A 20,845-nucleotide genomic window follows, 5' to 3' on the forward strand; every position below is an offset into this window, starting at 1 on the left:
AAACTCATTCCGTTGAATAACATAAAAAGAACAGATACAGCAACCCCCAAAAAAAGACCATAACAGGGGCGCCTGGGTGGCTCAGTGGGTTAAAGCCTCTGACTTCGGCTCAGGTCATGATCCCAGGGTTCTGGGATCAAGCCCCGCATCAGGCTCTCTGCTCAGCGGGGAGCCTGCTTCCCTCTCTCTCTCTCTGCCTGCCTCTCTGCCTGCTTGTGATCTCTGTCTGTCAAATAAATTAAAAAAAAAAAAAAAAAAAAAAAAGACCGTAACAATTGTGGAAAAGAATGGCAAAATTCCCTTCGAGAAAACACAGCAGGAAAAAATGTGGCCACAAAGTGGTAAAGTGGATAGGGTACAAATTATAGCCCAAAATAGCACCACAGTTTTGTTTTTTTTTTTAAACCCAATGAGACAATTGCAATTTTAAAGCTAGAGCACAAAAGAACTCATAGATGAGATGGCTAGATAGTAGGCCCTGGGGAAGTAGAAACTTGAACTCAGGAAAGAAAGAGAAAGGCAAATTCAGAAGGGAAGACTAGTGACAAGGAGTACAAGAAAGAATGGACACACACAAAACCTCGAGGACCCTGTCACCACTACCCATTACAGCTGAGATCACTTTGTGTTCCTCGGCCACGCCCCCTCACCTGCTGATGGTTTTAGCTCCTGCCTCCTGGTCACTCTTGACTCCTGCCTCAGATCTCTGTGATATCAACATACATGTTGATGATCCCTCCACCAGCCTGGCCTCAGTTCTTTGCATGCTCTGCCCCAAAGATCTGGTCCTCCATCCACCTTAGTCACACTGTTCAAGATCCTATCACATGCTCGCTCAGTGCCAGTAACTAACTTTTCCATCACCTTCCTCTCATGCACACTATTTATAACCCACCACCTCCGGTATGTCATGCTCACTGCCACTGGGCCCTTGGTTCCAACAACAGGCCTCTGACCTACCAGAACCTTCCATCCTTTGGTCCTGTCATTTTGCCAATGTCACTCACACAGCCTCCCTGTCCTCCACATCTTCAATCATCTCCTCACCCAACCCAAACTCTATGGTCAATTATCATATTCACTCTCTAGCACATGTCCTCCTCCAGCCCCTCCCTCCATTTACCTTAACCACTTGACAAACCCGGAACTCTCCCTGAGCCCAACACAATGCCTCCTCTATTAGATCAATGTGCTGCGCAGCATTTAATCTAACCTCTGTTCATGGACATTTTATCCTAAGACTATGTGTTTAAAAGTTGGGGAACTCACAACTTATGCTGACTCCACAAATGCATCCCTCTGAGTTCTACACAGATCAAATAAAGTGTGATGCTGACTACGTGATAAAATTCTCAGATCTGTTTCCACACTCCATTTATTTAAATGCTCAAAACCTTCCTTCTACCTGGAATGAAAAGTCCAACTCCTTACAGTGGCCCACAACCCAACCACAGCTCCTACTCTCCCTTCTCTGTGCACACTGGCCTCCTCATCATTCCCCTAGTCCTGCTCCCACCGCAGGGCCCTTGTTCTTGTTATTCCCCACTAGAACATTCTTTCCCCAGAAGATCTAGCTAAGATAATTAATGAAGGTGGCCAAACTAAACAATGGATTTTCCATGGAGATGAAACTGTCTTATCTTGGAAGAAGATGCCATCTAGGACTTTCATAGCTTGAGAGAAGTCCATGCCTGGCTCCAAAGCTCCAAGGGACAGGCTGGCTCTCTTGTTATAAGCAGAGGTAGCTAGTGACTTTTAGTTGAAGCGAGTGCTCATTTACCGTTCCAAAAATCCCAGGGCCTTTAAGAATTATGCTAAATCTACTCTTCCTGTGCTCCAAAGATGAAAAACGAAGCCTGCATGATAGCACATCCATTTACAACATGGTTTACTGAATATCTTAAGCCCACTGTTGAGACCTACTCTTCAGAAAAAAGATTCCTTTCAAAATATTACTGCTTATTGGGGGTGCCTGGGTGGCTCAGTCAGCTAAGCCTCTGATGCTTGATTTCAGCTCAAGTCATGAGCTCAGGGTCATGAGATGGAGCCCCATGTTAGGTAGAGTCTGTGTGTCCACCTCCCTCTGCTCCTTCCCTCTCCCCATTTGTGCACTCTCTCTCTCAATAAAATCTTCAAAACATATTATTGCTCACTGACAATGCATCTGGTCACCCAAGGACTCTGATGGAGATGTTCAACAAGATTAACTCTGTTTTCACGCTTGCTAACACAATATCCATTCTGCAGTCAATGGGAGTCATTTCAACTTTCAAGTCTTATTTAAGAAACACACTTCATAAGGCTATAGCTGTCCCCAATAGTGACTCCTCTCATGGGTCTGGGAAAAGTAAATTTAAAATTTCTGGAAAAGAGTTACCATTCTAGGTGCCACTAAGAATATTCATGATTCATAAGAAGGCAAAACGTCAACATGCACAGCGGCTGGGAAGAAGTCAATTCCAACCCTTATGGATGACTCTGAGAGGCTCAAGACTTCAGCTTAGGAGGAAACTGCAGATGTGGCAGACAGACCAAGAGAACTAGAATTAAAAGTGGAGCCTGAAGATGTGACTGAATTGTTGCAATTCCATCAGACATTAGTGGCTGAGAAGCTGCTTCCCGAAGAAGCTGGTTTCTTGAGCTGGAATCTACTCCTGATAAAGCTGCTGTAAAGACTATTGAAATGACAACAGAGGACTTAGAACATCACATCAACTTAGCTGGGCAGGGTTTGAGAGGATTGACTCCAATTTTTAAAGAAGTTCTGCTGTGGGTAAAATGCTATGAAACAGCATCCCATGCTACAGAGAAATTGTTCGCAAAGGGAAGAGGCAACTGATGCAGTAAACGTCACTGCTGTCTAATTTTAAGAAACTGCCACAGCCTCTTGCACCTTCAGCAGCCACCGCACTGCTCAGTCAGCAGGCATCAACATCAAGGCGAGACCCTCCAGGAGCCAAAAGATTATGACTCCCTAAAAGTTCATATGAGGGTCCACACGGTTTAGCAATAAAGTATTTTTTAGTTAAAGCATATCCATTGTTTCTTTAAACATAAAGCTACTGTACATTTAACAGGCTACAATGTAATATAAATATAACTATATGCACTGGGAAACTGATAATTTAACTTACTTTATTGGTCTGCAACCAAACCCACAATATCTCCAAGGTATGCCCGTAGTTAAAAGATACTAACTTTAGTTAAAAGATACTAACTTTCCACATCTTCTAGAGACTTCTGAATCAGGCAGAGTATACTGGCAATACTGTATAACTCAAATCACTGGATGTATTTCCACCACCCTGCCCAGCTCTCCTCCCAAGCCCCAACAGCAAGATAGTGCTCTGGGTATTCACAAGTAAGCAGGCATCAGCTGGATTTTTAGCTAACAGTTTTCACAGTCCTCACTAAGAAAATAACAGTCCACACGCTAGGAAGGAATCTTATTCATGACTGTGGGCAGCCCTTGGGCTTTAAAAGGGGTAACAGCTAAGCTATCCCAGAGAAGTAGCTGGCCATACTCAGTATCAGTGACATGCTACCCCAACAATGGTTTCTTCAAATAATGACCAAGATAATGACACTACAACAAGAAAAGACTGGCAAAATAAATGCACCAAAACCTACAGAGCACTATTTTGTAAGACTTATAGGTTCATCCAAATAAATAACAGGCAAATCAATTAATACCTGCTTTAAAAAAAAAAAATCCAGTTTGGAATGAGTATAAATGGCAATTGCTCTTTAATGGAAAATATTGCTCAGTAACTGGTGAAAAACAACATAAAAGAGTCAAAGAGAGGAGGACAAGAACTGTCATAACTATTACAGGAAACCCAAACTAAACAACCTAGCCTAACATCTGCTGTCTGACTCCCACATCAACACTGAACCAACGAAAATGTACAGATAGGCAGCGCCCCGGGACTGTTGAGAGGTCATTACACAACCAACCACAAACTTCATTTTAATAAAAGAGAAGCTACTCTGTGATATATAAGTACTAAGCATACTGAATTTATTTATAGTGAAAAAATACAATAATAATAAAAATGTTTTTACATAACATGGGTGGGGAAACATACATGAGGATTTTATCATATAATCAGCCTCATACCTTACCTACATGGAATGCAGGAGGACTCATGTGTGGAGGCAGCATAAATGATAAGTTCCTCGACTTTTAAACATACAATCTTAGGACAAAATGTCCGTTAATAAAGGTTTGGTTAAATGATGTGTGACACACTCATATAATGGAAAATTATTTGGCCAACAGAGAAGACCAAAAAAAGCAAGCAGGAAAAGAAATGTATAGTATGATTTTGTTTTCATAAAAAAAAAAAAATGAAAGAATACAATTATGTGTAAACACTTCTGTAGCCATCAGATTCACGTTCTGTCATAAACAGCACTCATGTTTGGTCATGTAGGAAAAGCCATCAGAGAGGAAAAAAAAATTGTCGCTCTCTGTTAAAATTCTCTTGGAGAAGGCATTAATTCCCACACCTATCTCTACGTTGTGCCAACACCCTAGCCATGAAGAAAATTACAGCAATGAGAGAGCAAAGGTACTAAGTTTTTCTGCTCAGGGGAAAAGATCCAACCAGATATCTTCAGATGAGTGATGTTAAACGTAGCTATATCAAACAGCACTGGGGGGGAGGGACAAGTTTTCATCTCTTTTTCCTCTATAAACCACCTTTACATCCACCAAAACCCACAGAGACTGCTCCCCAAGAAAAAAAGACACATCCCTAATTCCTGGGTAAATAAATAGTTTCAGTAAATTTATTAACTTCTCAGGACTGAGGCTTTTTTTTTTTTTAAAGAAAAGTTGGCCCTGGCACCAAAAAAGAGAAGTTGATGATATTGCTTCCCTTTTGTTTAGTCATGTGTTGAGAGGCAAAAACAAGGGACCCCTTCACCAGACTCCAATGAAAAGAACTGTATTCATTCTCAAAAGTAACAAAAGGACTCACACATTTATATAGATTTTATATTTCATCTCAAAGTCCTAGGAACCTCATGAGGACAAAAGTCAAGCACTGATCCTTTTTAATAAATAAAGAAAGGACCCATACAGAATGAGAGCTAATCACAACACAAAGAAACCTGTAATATTTTTGCAACTCTAAACAAGTTGAAACAATCTACAGGAAATAAATGATAGAAAATGAAACAGTGAAGATTCAGCATAAACATTTTCCATTCACCTTCTCTTCATCTTTACAACATGGGTTTAAGTTTACACATTTTATGCCCCCCTAGAAGGTTCTGCTTTCCTGAACCCTCTGGAATGAACACACATGCACATATGACATGTTATGCATATTTTAGCAGAAAACTTCTACACTCATAAATGCAGCTGAGTAGTATTTTATGTTACCGATAGATCTAATTTGTTCATTTCCCATAGGCTAACTTGTAGCCATTCTCTTTCTCTTTCAGATTATTCTTTTTAAAAAATACTCAAATGCCAGAATTCTTATTAACATTGGTGGTAAGACTTACTATGTGTACCCATGGGAAGATTTTATTTCAATGACTAGGTTTCTTTCTTTCTTTCTTTTCTTTCTTTTTAAAGATTGTATTTATTTATTCGTCAGAGAGAGAGAGGGAGAGCGCACAGGTAGGGGGAGCAGCAGGAAGAGGGAGTCTGATATGGGACTCGGGACTCCATCTCAGGACCCCTGGATCATGACCTGAGCCAAAGGCAGACACTTAACCACCTGAGCCACCCAGACACCCCACTGATGACGATGTTTCACGGTCGACTGCTGATATTTCTAATTATGTTTCCTTCAATTCATACCTTAATTAATACAGACACAATTCACACCAGAATCCTTTGTGACTGCAACTCTCCCATCTTCTAATACTTAGAAATAATACACAAGTCTTAGCGGAACTCTAGCTGGTCTTGTGAAGACTATTTCAATTACAGAATTTTAAAAGTATGTGTTATGGATCCAGATATGGCAATCAGTCTCTTAATAACAAAGAGAACAATCCTGCATCTGCTGGAAGAGCTTTCAAGATTCTTTAAAAACTTTGGTCACAATTGCAGCTTGTTAAAATTGAAAGAGACCATAATCCAGCCCAGAGAAAATATATGTAAGAAAATCACGTCTTGGGAATGAAAGAGCTTACTCAAGGTCACACTGCTACCAGATCTGATTTCAGGAAGTGTGTACACACTCACAGAGAGCTTGCTTAATTAGAAATCTTTCCTATCGTCTTGCCGATTTTCCTACCTCAGCGACGTTCTAAAAAGTCTGATTCTAAGCAGGGAATTGCAATATAAATCACAATGAGATAGAACTACGTCTAAAGGGGTGAAATTTAAGACTGTAAAATGCTGGCAAGGATTTGGAGCAAAATGAACTCTGATACACTGGCTGGTGGAGTATAACCTGGTATGATGACTTTAGGTAACCACTAACTATAGCTAAACGTACATGCACCCTATAACCGTACTCTTAGGCACGTCAGTCAGACAAAAGAACATGTAAAAATGTTAAGCATTGCTCATAATAGCAAAAAAGAAAAACAAAAAGCCAGAGACATTCTAAATGTACATAAACAGCAGAAAGAATAAACAGCCTGTGGTCTGGTTGAATATGGAATACTATGTAATAATGAAAACATATGACCTACAGCTACACGCCACAACATGATGAACCGTACAAATGTAACGGGAGAAAGAAGTCCAGCATGAAACATAATACATGACTCTACTAAAGTTAAGAAATTGGGACTATCAGTCAGTCATGTTAGAGGTTTACCTTTAGAGAGTATGGGGCAGGTAAAACATGAGAAGGGCTTCAGGGTACTGGTAATGTTCTCCTTCTTGGTATATGTGGTGTTGTAACAATTTATTGAGTTATATACTAATAACTGGTGTACTACTCTCTCTATACATTATAGCTGTATTTTTTAAAGATTAAAAAAATGTTCAGTTATGTGATGGATTTCAATAATTTATTCTGCTTCTTTCAAAAACATGAGTTACTTCTGTGTGTTTTTGCAACTATAAACAAGTCTGTGTTGAAATAATCAACAGGAGATAAATGATATCATTTATTCAAAAATGAATACATTTTTCTGGGTTTGGTTGTTTGCTGGCACAGGGATGAATGGTTCCAGTGAAAATATCCTACTCTGCTTTACCTTATGTAATAGGCTCAGCCATTTCCACCCATAAAGGCTTGTTCATCCTTACACTACCCATCACTGGTAGGAGTTTGTGTCAAAGAAAATACAGACAGGTGATAAAGGGTAACTGGGTGTACATCTCATCTCCAAATACTATTAATAAAAATGTTACCTGTAAATATCTCAAGCCAAAGCTTGAGCATTAAGTCCAAGCATTTCCTTGATGCATGATCATCTTCTAGACCTGGGATAACAAATCGTTTTATTGACATGCCAACTCCTGTCTATTGGGAATGGTTGCCTGGAGCACTGGATTGAGAAAGACTGGATGCCATGGTGGGGTCATCAACGGAATAGTGTCTGTGCCACAGGCAAATGATGGAGCAGCTGGGGCACAAATACCTTGCTGACTCTGTGACAGAGTCAACAACAAAACACTTTCTCTCACAGGGTAAAAATATTTTCTTCATCGGGGATCACACTGAGATCTAAATAACTTTCCTCATTGTTTCCACCTCTAGCCCCATCACCCTCTACAATCTGTCAATAAAATTCCATATTCAGGAAAATTTTCAAATAAATAGTTACATTAAAGCAAAAATATGTATTTTCTTAATTATTTTAAATTCTCTAGAGAAATCCCTAATAAAGTTCTAATCTTTACATTTATTAGTCATTCTTAAAAAGTTACGTTAATATAATCTATTTCTATTTTGTATTTATGAATTTACACTGTTTAAATATTTTAATATAAATTATATTATTGTAATATGATTTAAATAATTCATTAGTAAAGAAAATTGATAAGACTACAGATTATTTTTAACAAAAAGTATCTTAAGACAAAAAAAAGTTAAAAATATCTTGTTTTATCTGTTCTACTCTTTGCAAAACAGAACTTTCAGGATATAATACTAGTTAAAGAAAAAATTCCAATCTTAATAAATGTTATCCTTGAGTCCCTCCCAGAATCAAAAATCTTTTTGATTGCTATTTTCTTTTTTGGTATAAACTGAGCCATAAAAATTAATATTTTACAAGTTTTCCCTGATCTCAATCAAAAGTAATATCAAAATAAACTTCTCCCACTGCAGTATTTAGGAAGACATTAGCTTTAGTTGAACAGGTGCACATATTCTAACAAGGGTATTACTCTACTTACAGCATCTTCTTTTAAGATTTCTTTTGTGCAACTAGGTAATTTGTCCGGACACAAATTTAAGAAATGCAAATGTAGTGTGAGGAGAAACACCTAAATGTAGTGCAAAGTACCATCTTATTCAATCACATCCAGTATTATTAGCACTACCAGATGGGGAAAAAATGAACTGAAATTTCACACTTCTGCCTTTCACTTCCACGTGATTTCTTCATATCCGATTCAGTGATGCACACGGGGTAGGTTAGATCTTTAACACTAACAAACTCGACCTCATCTAAACTTCCCTTCATTCAGACACTGACTCTCAGAATTAGAAAAAATACATAGTGATGATTGGTTTCACTAAATTCATGATCCCCAATCTCAAGTGAGTACTCAACATGTGAAACAACCCTTTATTCCAAGGTATGTCAATCCTTTCCATTGTCAAAACTATAACTAATCACTTTCTCCTTTCCATAAACTTCCCATAGCCTTCCAGCCCCTTCTCTGCCTAATGCCTTTGGCTCCTATTTCATTTAAAACCAGGCCACCCAGACGGAACCTCCCATCTTTGCCCACCACATTTATATTCATGTCATACTCTGCCTGGGCTCTGTACAGTGAACGAAATGCAAACCGGGCACTGGTGACCCATTCCCCTCCCCCTCTCACCTTCAGAGACCTTTCTTTCGCAATTGTACTCTCGGTAGACTCTCTCTTACGTAGCAGAAAAATGCAGCCTCTTCTTTGACCCTCTTTCTACTTCAATGATAGAATCCTCCAATTGCCTACTAAATACTGAATTTCTTCCCCTTCTTAAATGGAGCAAGCCCCAATTTTAGTAAGCATAGTGCAATCCAGCCTTCCCAGCAGCTACGTGTAGCCATGTGACTATACATAAACTCTGCTGAATGATCAAGCAGAGGGGAGTAGGAGTCTAGGAAAGCTCTTTAGTTGAAAAAGGATCAGTTCTCCTCCCTCCTTTTCTCCATCACACTCAGACATGAATAGATCTTTCTTTCTTTCTTCCTTTCTACTTTCTTTCAGATTTTATTTATTTGACAGAGAGTGAGAGAGCAGCAGCAGGGGGAGAGGCAGGCAGAGGGAGAAGCAGGATCCCTGCTAAAGTGGGACTCTGGGATCATGACCTGAGCCAAAGGCAGACGCTTAACTGACTGAGCCATCCAGGCGACCTGAGGCCGCTCCTTTCCAAGCGACCAGCCTGCCGTATCCAATTCTCTGTTTTTAGTCTCTCGGCAGCACGAGACACAGGTGATGGCTCACTCAGCCCCGAAACACTTTTTCTGATTTCTGGAAATCCACCAGATCCTGATTCCTTCTTACCTCCCCAGTCACTCTGATTCTTCATGCCTTCTCCCTGCCTTCCTGACTTCTACATTTTTAATGCTCCTGCTCTCTGCTCCTACTCCTTTGTGATTATTTTAGACCCATGGTTTCAAATAGTATTTATCCTCTGATGACACTCTGATCTCCGAATTCATAAATCTAAACTAGATGTCTGACATCTCTACTCAGGTATTTAAAAGACATCTCAACACTGGGGAGGTATGTGCTAGGGTGAGTGCTATGAAGTGTGTACGCCTGACGATTCACAGACCTGTACCTCTGGGGCTAATAATACATTATATGTTAATTTGAAAAAAAAAAAAAAGACATCTCAAACTTTACTTTGCCAAAAAATTCTGTTTCTGAACTACAGTCCTTCCCACCTCAGTATATACTCGGCTGCTCAACGAAAACATGGAGTCACCCTGGACTTCCTTCTCTCTCTCTCAATCCACCCACATTCATCAGCAGGTCTTGTTGGCTCTGCCTCCGAAGAACATCCATCAGTTCTCTCTGTCCCCACTGCCACCACGCTGGTACGAGCCAACATCACTCACCAGACCCGTGCGATGGACAATGAGTCCCCACCTCAAATTCCCCAAAGTCCACTTTCTAAGCAGCAGCAGCCAAAGCAATCTTTTCAAAGCACAGATCTGACTGTGTGTCTTCCTTCTTAGAATGAAATCTAAACTCCCCGACAGCCTCCCCGGCTCAGGGCGGCCTGTGTGACCTCCTCTCTGATTTCATCTCCAGCCATAACTGCCTCACATGCTGTGTTTCAGCCTTGTCTATTTTCTGAACACCCCAAGCTCTGAACTGCTTCAGGATTTTAATACCAGCTATGGTTGCTTCTAAATGTTCTTGTTATACATCTTCCCACTCCTAGCCCCTTCTCGTCCTCACTCAGGGGACTATCTTGGCTATGGCAGCTTCTCCCTAAGGCACCTGCTCTCATACTACTCTCATTTTCATTATAGGACACCATGTCATTCATTTTTTTTTAACTTTTTAAAAAATTTGATTTAAATTAATTATTAGCATATACTGTATTATTAATTTCAGAAGTAGAGGTCAGCAATTCATCAGTTGTATATAACACCCAGTGCTTATTACATCATGTGCCCTCCTAATGCCCATCACCTGGTTACCCCACCCCATTAGTTTTTTTTTAACCATCGGTTTCTTCTTAACACTATAAAGTACATAAGAAAAGGGCCGGAGGGATCTTGCTTACTGTTGGATTTCCAGAGTCTGGTACCATGACTAGCAAGCAGTAGGTGCTCAATAAATTATTTGCCGAACGAACAGAGAATATCTTAATTACAAGTCACTTAGTCTGAACCATTATTCTAGTGTTTAAACCTCTAACAGACCTGAGAAACAGTAGCTGACTACCATATACTCGTCACTTAGTAACAGGAACTGCACTCCTCCTGAGCTTGGCAATTCCATCCCTGAATAACCAGGATTATTCAAAAGCCCTATCCTTCTAGAGCTGAAGTCTGGCTACAGTTGCTTCTATTCATTTGTGGAGACCTTCATGATCATGCAGAATACCTTTCTTATATTTTACATAAGATAATGTTTCTAATATTTGAAGGTGGTGACTATAGCTTCTCATGGCTGAAGAGACCTAGTATTCTTTTTTCTTTTCTTTTCTTTTAAGATTTTATTTATTGAGAGAAAGAGAGCAGATGTATGAGGAAGGGAAAGGCAGAGGGAGAGAAAGAATCTCAAGCACACTCCACACCTAACACAGAGCCTGATGCAGGGCTCGATCTCATAAACCTGAGATCATGACCTGAGCTGAAATCAAGAGTCAAATGCTTAACCAGCTGAGAAACCCAGCGCTCTCCACAGTCCAAAGCTGCCCCGAAGCACACAACAAAGTCACATACTTAGTTATGAGTTATGCCATGAATATGCAACTCTGGCCCAACGTATCACTCCTCATCTGGTTGGATCAACCAATCTCTTTGTCGGTGGACATGACTTAAGTTAACTCTTACTTCCTTTCAAATTCAAGCCCACACATGAACTCCAGTCTGTGTATCTGTCATACCACTGGATAATTACTGCCTCTATGATCTCAGTGCCTACCCTCATTCCTCTTCCTCTTCCCAGAATTCCTAACATTCACTTTTCCCAGCCCAAAAGATCTGCCTGTCCTCTGGAGGAAGGCCTTCTGGTCTCCTTTCTTACACAAAGGTCCTGATTTTCCCACACATGTAAACTAAAATTATAACCTATCTTAATTTTCACACATGAGCCTGAGGCCAACCAGCACTACTTCTAAGAAAGAAAAAGAATCTTGTTTTCTTTGGCTTTTATTATTATACCACTGTGCACAGCAGCACTTTTTTAGAACCATCTGTAATCTACTTTTACTCGTTTTGCTTCCAAAACATGCTGACACCTTACTGAAATCATCTGGGTAGAGTAGTAACTTCTCAGAAGTTAATGATTAGATAAGAGAACATGGTTTGGTCATCTGAAAACATTCTTTATTTTCACAGTGTGTTAACCCATTCTGGTAAAGAGAACAAGAGACTTAACAAAGTAAGCTGAAGAATAATGCTGTTTTAACATACCCTAAAAAAAACCTCTTCAGGTAACACCCAAAGAGGCAAAATACTGATCACAAGGTAACTAAAAATAATCCATATATGTGATTAGCTATGATTCGGAAACACAATGTAAAACTTTAGGTTTTACTTTCGGCTCAAATCTGCTACAGTGATCTTTTAAACTACCAATCTATCTATCTATCTATCTATCCATCCCAAGGAGTAATAATTTCTAAAAAAATGCTACATGGGATTGGTCTACTAGGATAGTTTTTGACAGGTGTAGCACAGATAGTTTGTGGGAATTCTGAGAATTATCTTCTAGATCTGTCTCAATGGATTAAAATGTTGCCTTATTAGTTACTCCCTGCTCCTTAAAGATGGACTGTGTATTTTTCCCTCTACAAAACTTTATTTTTAATAAATGTAAACTCTTCTTGGTACTCCCCAGTTCCAATCCTATGACATTTAATCAACAAGTCTCTTTAATCTCATCCAGAACCAGATGATTTTAAAGCAAATATAAATATCTATCCTTTTATATCTTTATCTCATTAATAAAATAGTGTATTATGTGCATGGCACTCTACAGAAAAATGCAAAAGTATTATCTCTTCTAATGCAATTATCTTTCATATTCACTCTAAAGAATTCTAGCCTTCTTTTTTAAAAAATTTTTTTATTTTTAATTTTAAGAGTTCTAGTCTTCTAAAATCTGTTTTTAGAGGATTGCTCCTCCCTTTCTCAGTCTGGGAGTTGTCCTATTATGAACCTCTAAGTTCAGTTAAGAATTGAAAACAGTGAAGTCAACTTACAACATTGTGTGATCTTCTGGATGTTAGAAGAGATACGCTGGGCCAGTAGAGCGGGGTCACCACCAACTCCTGGAGTGTAAGACATAGCTGATTCGCTTATTCACTAATTTCATCAGATGTTGGCAGGCTGGACAGTTTTCTAAGCAGTCACCTACAAAACAGAAATCACATAATTGTACTTTTAAAGTTATTGGCCTACATTTTCCAAATTATCACCTAACAGAGTTGAAATATGGCAAAGAGACACATCAAACAGTTAAACTCTCATGGCTATCAAAAACACTGGCCTTTGAAAGGTCCCAGTCATGTTAAACAATTAAAATAAAGCTCAAATTGTACATTCCCTTTGAAAACTTTGATCTAAGGATGAGATGCCAAGTCCCTTTTTTGTGTATAATTTTAATTGTTTACATATTTCTCTCCTTAACTAAAGTGCCAGCAACTATAAAGCAGGGTCTACATGCGATGTATCTTTTCTTTCTCCAACATTTAAAAATTTCTGACATGGGGTGTCTGGGTGCCTCAGTGGGTTAAAGTCTCTCTGCCTTCCGCTCAGCTCATGATCCCAGGATGCTGGGATTAAGCCCTGCATTGAGCTCTCTGCTCGGCAGGGAGCCTGCTTCCCCCCACCCCTCTCTGCCTGCCTCTCTGCCTACTTGTGATCTTTGTCAAATAAATAAAATCTTTAAAAACAATAATAATAAAAAAATAAATAATTCCTGACACAAAATGGGTATTTACATATTTATTAAATGGTATACAAACTTCAGGGTGTCCCCAGAAATGTCACTTTATCTAATTTAACACACAGAGGAACAGCTTCAGAACATAGGACTGATGGGTCTCTGATTGTAATAGCATAGGTCAACTTTGAGAGGCAGAGCTGACAAGTGAGGGGAAAAGGGCATGCTCTGTAAAAGCTCACCACACCTTACCAACAGAGCAAGGAGAACACACTCCTCTTCCAGAAGCCCACATGAGGACAGGAAGCAAAGCTGGGGCACTGCCACAGGAAGGAGGCGAGAGGGAGCTCTTTTCGGTCTCAATGCACGCCACACCACATGTGTCGCGATTTGAAAAGAAAGACGGAAAGGGTATCCCTGCATCAGGATTGGGCACAGCACAGACTCTCAACAACTCTACACCCATCTTTTCACTGAGTGCACTGACCGCGGCAAAGCTGTAGGCAGTCCATGTGTGAACCAACTCTCTACTGAGAGTCTGCTACGTGGCCAGCATGAAATGAAGCACTAGGGAGTGGCAAGCAAACAGGATAAGAATCTGCTCAATTCATGTTTGTAATTTAGGAGAGGGGAGAAACTTAGTAGAGTAAAACAAGAGCAACACAAATCAGCAAAAGGTCATGTGCCAGACAAAGGTGAGAGGCTAGGAAAAAAGAAATTTTCACCATTGCCCTTATCTCGAAAGAATTTATGACACAGAAACAGAAGATGTGACTACCTGGGTATGACTGGTACAGAAAATGACAAAGGCAAAGATGTGAAGCCTGGGACGGGTAGACCCAGGACGCATGTACAGGGCACTTGGCAGAGTGGAATTTCGGGAAGGCAGGGATGGTTGCTAGTCTACCTGGGATCAGGAGAGTCGTGGCTGGGACAGGTAGGAGACAACACGGAGAGAAATGACCCAACATTTATTGCCCATCTGAGAAATGAAATGCATTTCACACAGACTGTCTATTCTAATTTTTAAAGCCTCCCCCTTAAAGGGGATAGTAGCAAATAAACCTTGTTTTAACAACAAGCAAACTGCAGCTTATAAAGATGAAGTAACTATAAATGTAATCCAACCACCTACCGTGTGGAGGTGGGGTTCAATCCCAGGGTTTGGGCTCCCAAGCCACCCATGCCTGCTACCACACAAAACTAAGGTCATGGAAAAGAGAGGGCCCTGAATGCTGGATTTAGTTTTAATATGTTGCAATAAGAAGCCACTGGAGATCGCTGGTAGGGGAGAAGAGGGCAGTTCTGGCAGGAAGGACACCTGTAGAACTGCTGAGACAGGCAGATCAGTACTGGCTCCATAGCTGAAACTCTGGTGCAACGTGGAATGTCCCTGGCCACCATGGAATTCCTGGGAACTTTCAGATGCTCTCCATTCATCCTTCATTGATCCACAGGTCCAATTTACCTATTCTGGGCTCTTCAGATCTCACCTAGTCCTATGGATAGACCTAAATCTCAACTCAGACAGCAGAACTGCCTCAGCAAGACGGCAGATGGCCTTGGCCTTGGGCCTGCAGCCACCCGAAGAGCTGGGGCCCAGTCAGAACAAGACTGGACTGAAACCAACACTATCGCATGCATCTCACAAATCACCAATTAGATCTTGAAATTCTGCATCTTTTTTTTTTCAATAAAACCTTGAGATATAATTTACAACCATGCAATTCACCCATTTAAATAAAGTGTACAATCCTGTCTCTGCAAACTCTCCCACTGTAGGCAACCACTAATCTACTTTATGTCTTCATGACTTTGTCTATTCTGTACATTTCCTCTGAATAAAATCACACAATGTGTTCTTTTGTGACCAGCCTCTTTCTCTTAGCATGTTGCCAAGGTCCATCCATATCGTAGCATGGATCAATAGGTCATTCCTTTTCATTAACAATTAATATTCCACTGACAAAAACAGGCAATTCTCTCCTGGCTCACGGACACCTTTCCTTTTCCTTTCCCCATTAACTAGAGTTCTAGAAAAACTGGCTCACTGCCAACACAAACATATGAATGAGAAAACGTTTCTCATTTACTGTCTTCAGGAGGCTCCTCCCTCAACATACATGGTATTAAAACATTCCCCTTAACCCTCAAAACTTATGAGAGCCTAACCTAAGCCTTCTCCCTGTTTTTTTTCCAAGGCCCCCTTTTTCCCTCTTCAGAGAATCAATCAACTGGCTTAAAACACCACCAGTTTTCCTCATCCCTTTACTCAAGCAACTAAATTCTCAAAAGTTCCTGCTGTTGAGATAACTGGGTTTTTTCATCCAAAGAGGGGCTGCTGCTGGACTGGCTGGAATCTCCTTAGAGGAAGGGAACAGCGGGTTATCACCTCAGCTCTGTGTTGAATGAAGAATGAAAAGAAATATGCAAATGATGGAAGAGAAAGATCCATTAAAACTCAACAGGATTAACAATGGGTAATTCTTATTTCCAAAGCATTTCACTTAGGACTTCTAGATTTCTTTTCTCAGTCGATTCTTACGGCAGACCTCTGAGGTAGGTACACTTATTGCTCTGATTTTTCACATGAAAATACTAAGGCATAACCAAGAATAAGTAACTTGCTTAATTTTAACAGCTAAAATTTGAAACTACATCTTACAGCGCATATTTTTAAAACACTAAACCATACTGCTTCATCATATAACAAAAATTCAGGACAGGTGAACCCACTCAATTAAAACAAAACAAATTTACCACCTTTCTGCAGACTCCACTCTTAGGATGAGGAACAGATAGCTACATGAGTAGATCAAGGTAACACAGCTGAATAGCTTAGTCCTTTTCTCTTATTCTACTAATAGTGATATCTAGAAGACAACAATGGTTGGCCCTTCAGATGATGAAATATGAGAAATAAAGGAGCCAAATGACTAACTTTACTGCAAAAACGTATACAAAAATAGATAAACCACAGTTACAGCTAACTATAAAATGACTTAAAAGTTTATGATCTGTGCATATAGACTAGAATCAACTAAGTTATGCCGATAGCTGCGGTCCACATCAGTCTCCAGCACTTAGTCCAGAGCTAACAAGCACTAAAGGACTCTTGATGACTTTTTTTTTTTTTTTAAGATTTTATTTGTTTATTTGATAGAGATACAGCGAGAGAAGAAAAACAAGCAAGGGCACTGGGAGAGGGAAAGCAGGCTTCCTGCGGAGCAAGGAGCCCAATGTGGGTCTCAATCCCAGCACCCTGGGATCATGACTGAGCTGAAGACAGACGCTTAATGACTGAGCCACCCAGGGGCCCCTCTTGATGACTATTTTTGAAAGCTCATACAGAATTCCTAGTTTTATTGCTCAGAATAACAACCCTTTATCTATACCTGCTCAATCAAATATTCAAATATCATATTTGAGGCCAGGGGCTTATATAGCTCTTGTGTAGAACATTTCCATCACAGCAGAAAGTTCTACTGAATAGTGCTTATGTAGACATCTCAACAATTACCTTTCTATGAAAACATATGGACTGTAAGGGGAAAAAAGGAGAGGATCAAAGTGCAACACTCATCACAAGGATATTCTCAAGACTTTCTATAGAGCACAAACAAAAGAACAAAGGGAACTGTGAAATCCTAAGTGTCAAACACTACCCCCAGGTACTACTACTGGACACACTGCAGAATCCCAAGACTCACGATAAGCATAAATCTCATGCTCTATAAATCAAGTGTGGAGAGAACCACAGAAATAGTTTCACTTTCTAATTTGGGAGTACTAACATAAAACACTGGACTTCCTCCACACCATGCGCCAGAATGTAAGCTCCCCGGAGGGCAAGGTTTTGTCTGTTTTGTGCGCTATTCTAATCTCAGTACCTGCTTCTATAACAAATATTTGTACTTAATAAATATTTGTAGACTGAACGGATAAATGTACCTATTTCCTAAGAACACATACCTAGTCTGAGGATAAATAGTTATCAATCCTAAGACATTACATTCCAGTGTCTTCTTTCAGATCCTAAATGTACTGAGCTGATCACTGCCTTAGGGCCTTTGCTGAGTGTCATTTCCTATCCCTAGAAGGCTTCTCCCATGATCCCCACATGACTGACTCCCTTACACCAGCGAAGTCTCACTGCATGTTGGATAAGTCTTTGGTGACTACTTGCATCTAAAATGAGTAATCACCACTCCTGCCACTCTCTGTTGATCTAACTTCCTTTATCGTAGTGCTAATCACTATTTAAGATGATCTAGGTGGTCTACTGCTTATTATCTATCCATACCTCGGCGATATAAACACAAGACAACCTCGTCAGCCCTGTGGAATCCACAGTATCAGGTGCACGGTGGATGTTCCATAAGTGTGAAGGCGATCATTCTAGGGATGTGAGCATTCTCTACCCAAACCAAATTAACTGAATTCTTTAGCTCAGCATCTCCATCTATTAAACTATTATACTATTTGGTTTTACTCACAATACCAAGGATTATTTTTCACCCTTCCCTACACCAAATTGTCAAATGGAATCATGACAAACTTTACTCAGACTTACTGCCAGTGTTTTATATAATTTATTTTTCCACCGCCAGCACTTGGCTGAAGTTTGATATCCTAACCAAAAGGAGGCTATGTTACTGGGAGCAGCAGAAGCAAAATAACTGAAGAAAAATGATGCAGACATTAATGAGGTACTATGATATATTAACTTCTACAACAAGTTTGAAACAAGAGCATAATTCTTAATTAGTCAGTCTGAGACAAACTCCTCAAAGCGGCCTTCAAAACAGAGGCCAGCCACATCACAAGACACTGCTGACACTGCTAGAAGTCTCTGCACGGGTGAGGCTAAGGCTGGTCCAGAAGAAACGTCCACCTGCAACATTACTCAACGCACAGCACTTCAAAATCATTTTCTTCCAGATTCTGCACATGTTTTAAATTATAGTCAAAATACACTGATGTGAATTAAATAAAAAGTAATGTATGTATACAAGAGCCAAGCAAATACAAGAAATTTGAGAGGGAAAAAAAATACAGCATTTGACCAAAAGGTAATGTTATTTTCGTCTTTGTGTCTAAAATTTTAAAAAGGAGGAACCTAAAAACAAGGAGCCGGGTGGGTGGTGGTGGTGGCGGGGGGGGTGGGGGTGGGGTGTGTCTTGAAATATTTTATGTATTTTTAAAGGTCTTTATGTAAACCAATTAATGACGTGTACTGAAATCAAAGAAAGTTAGCTTGCCTTCAAGCCAGACAGAAAACCAACTACAATGAGCCTCCGAATAAATGGCTAGGGCTCCTTCATTACAGCCATCTATTTTCAGTTCTCCTGCTTTAAAGTGCGTTTTCTAACTCCACGAGTAGCAAAGAGGAAGAGGTCACTTGGTGTCCAGCTCCTGGCAGAAGCAGGATTCCCGAGCTCCGCCCCAGCGGGCCCCGACGCCGGCCCCGCCCGGGTACGCGCAGCCCGCCGGTGCACCGGAGCCAGCGCCGCAGCCCGGCTGCTGCGCGGCGTGGCGGCGCGGGGCCGGCGGGGCCGGCAGGGCCTGCCTGACCGGGAGCGGGGGCAGCAGCGGTGCTCCCGGGCTGGAGCAGCGCCAGCCCTCCGCCTCCCGACCACAGCGGCAAAGCGCAAGGCGGCGGCCACCTGACAACGCGCACAAACAAGAAGGCGCGGCAGCCGCGGGGACTTCGCGCCTCTGGGACACCGGGCCTGGGGGCCCCCCGCCCCCCAGGCTGCGCTTACCCCAACCTCCTCGGCTTCCTCCTTCTTCTCCTCTGGCCGTGGGCACTCACGGTCCCCAGAGCCCCCCGCTACGGTTCTCAGCTGATGGGCGGTGGCACTGGGGCTCCCAGTCCGCATGCGCACAATACAGCTCTGGGAAGGAGGCGGGGCTGGCTCCCCTCTCGTTGGCCGGCGAGGTTGAGTGACAGCCACTCTACCCCGCCCCCTCTGAGTCTCAGCTAAGGAATAAGGTACCAAGAAAATTGCAAGGGAGGTGTTTTTGAGGCCTCGACTAACGGAAGGCAAACGTCTTAGCCAGCGTCCAAAAAACCAGAGGAGGGAACGGAGAGCATCCGTCTTTATCGGGTGATGGCGGCCTCCCTAGACTCGTATCTTCAGCCCGCCCCATCAGGTCGGCCCATCTTCTCCTTACTCTGCATTAGAACGTATTCAGGGCTCCATTAAAAAATGCTAAAGCAAATATGCAATCCTAGAGGGAACAATGACAAAATAAGTGAAGAGTCACCCTCGTGTGCCCATTTAGTAGACAGATTTTCTTTCTTTTTTTTTTTTTTTTTAGATTTTATTTATTTATTTGACAGACCGATCACAAGTAGGCAAAGAGGCAGGCTGAGAGAAGTGGGGGGAAGCAGGCTCCCTACTGAGCAGAGAGCCCAATGCAGGACTCCATCCCAGGACCAGGAGATCATGATCCCAGCCCAAGGCAGAGGCTTAACCCACTGAGCCACTCAGGCACCCCTCAGCTTACTTTTAATCGTTTGCTTTTAAGAGAAAAATGGGAACAAGAAATATTTCCTATTTCACATCTTTCCTGAAGAAAACTACAATAAGTATTTTAATAAACAGCAACTTACATTTTGCCTCTAAAAAGGGAGCAATAGAGTGGGCATGCTGGCCAAGCAAAAGGAATTCATCCTATCTAAAGGCAGCATGATTCAGTTAGCACCGAATGCACTTTGAGGAAATTCAGATTTTTATGTGAAATTCTTCTTTTTCAATATTTTTCGACTTTTGTATAACATTCTGTGATCAAATAAAGTAGGTATTCCAACTTCTATAATAGGCAATAGTTTCAACCATAGAGTATAAAAAAAAAACAAAAAGCTGGAGGGGACCTTACAGAAAATCTAGCTCTAATCCCTCATTTAGCAAGTAAGTTAAGGAAACTGAAAACCAAAGAAACTTCATCAAAAGTACACAAACAGGGGCACCTGGGTGTCTCAGTGGGTTAAAGCCTCTGCTTTCCGCTCAGGTCATGATCCCAGGGTCCTGGGATCTAGCCCCAATGGGACTCTCCACTCCGCAGGGAGCCTGCTTCCCTTCCTCTCTCTCTGCCTGCCTCTCTGCCTACTTGTGATCGCTG

General features: G+C 41.1%; 1 protein-coding gene across 1 annotated transcript in view; it reads right to left on the reverse strand.

The window, feature by feature from the left end:
• Nucleotides 1-19,673, reverse strand: part of STX7 (syntaxin 7) — a 45,927-nt gene extending 26,254 nt beyond the window's left edge. The window contains exons 1-2 of the mRNA XM_032843508.1: nucleotides 19,483-19,673; nucleotides 13,035-13,185 (exon numbers count right to left, since the gene is read on the reverse strand). Coding sequence (XP_032699399.1) covers nucleotides 13,035-13,119 — 85 coding nt within the window. The 5' untranslated portion in view covers nucleotides 13,120-13,185; nucleotides 19,483-19,673. The remainder of the gene's footprint in view (nucleotides 1-13,034; nucleotides 13,186-19,482) is intronic.
• Nucleotides 19,674-20,845: the final 1,172 nt, after the last annotated feature.

Source organism: Lontra canadensis, unplaced genomic scaffold (genome assembly GCF_010015895.1).
Source record: "Lontra canadensis isolate GAN:19392208 unplaced genomic scaffold, GSC_riverotter_1.0 scaffold141, whole genome shotgun sequence".
Taxonomy (NCBI): Eukaryota; Metazoa; Chordata; class Mammalia; order Carnivora; family Mustelidae; genus Lontra; species Lontra canadensis.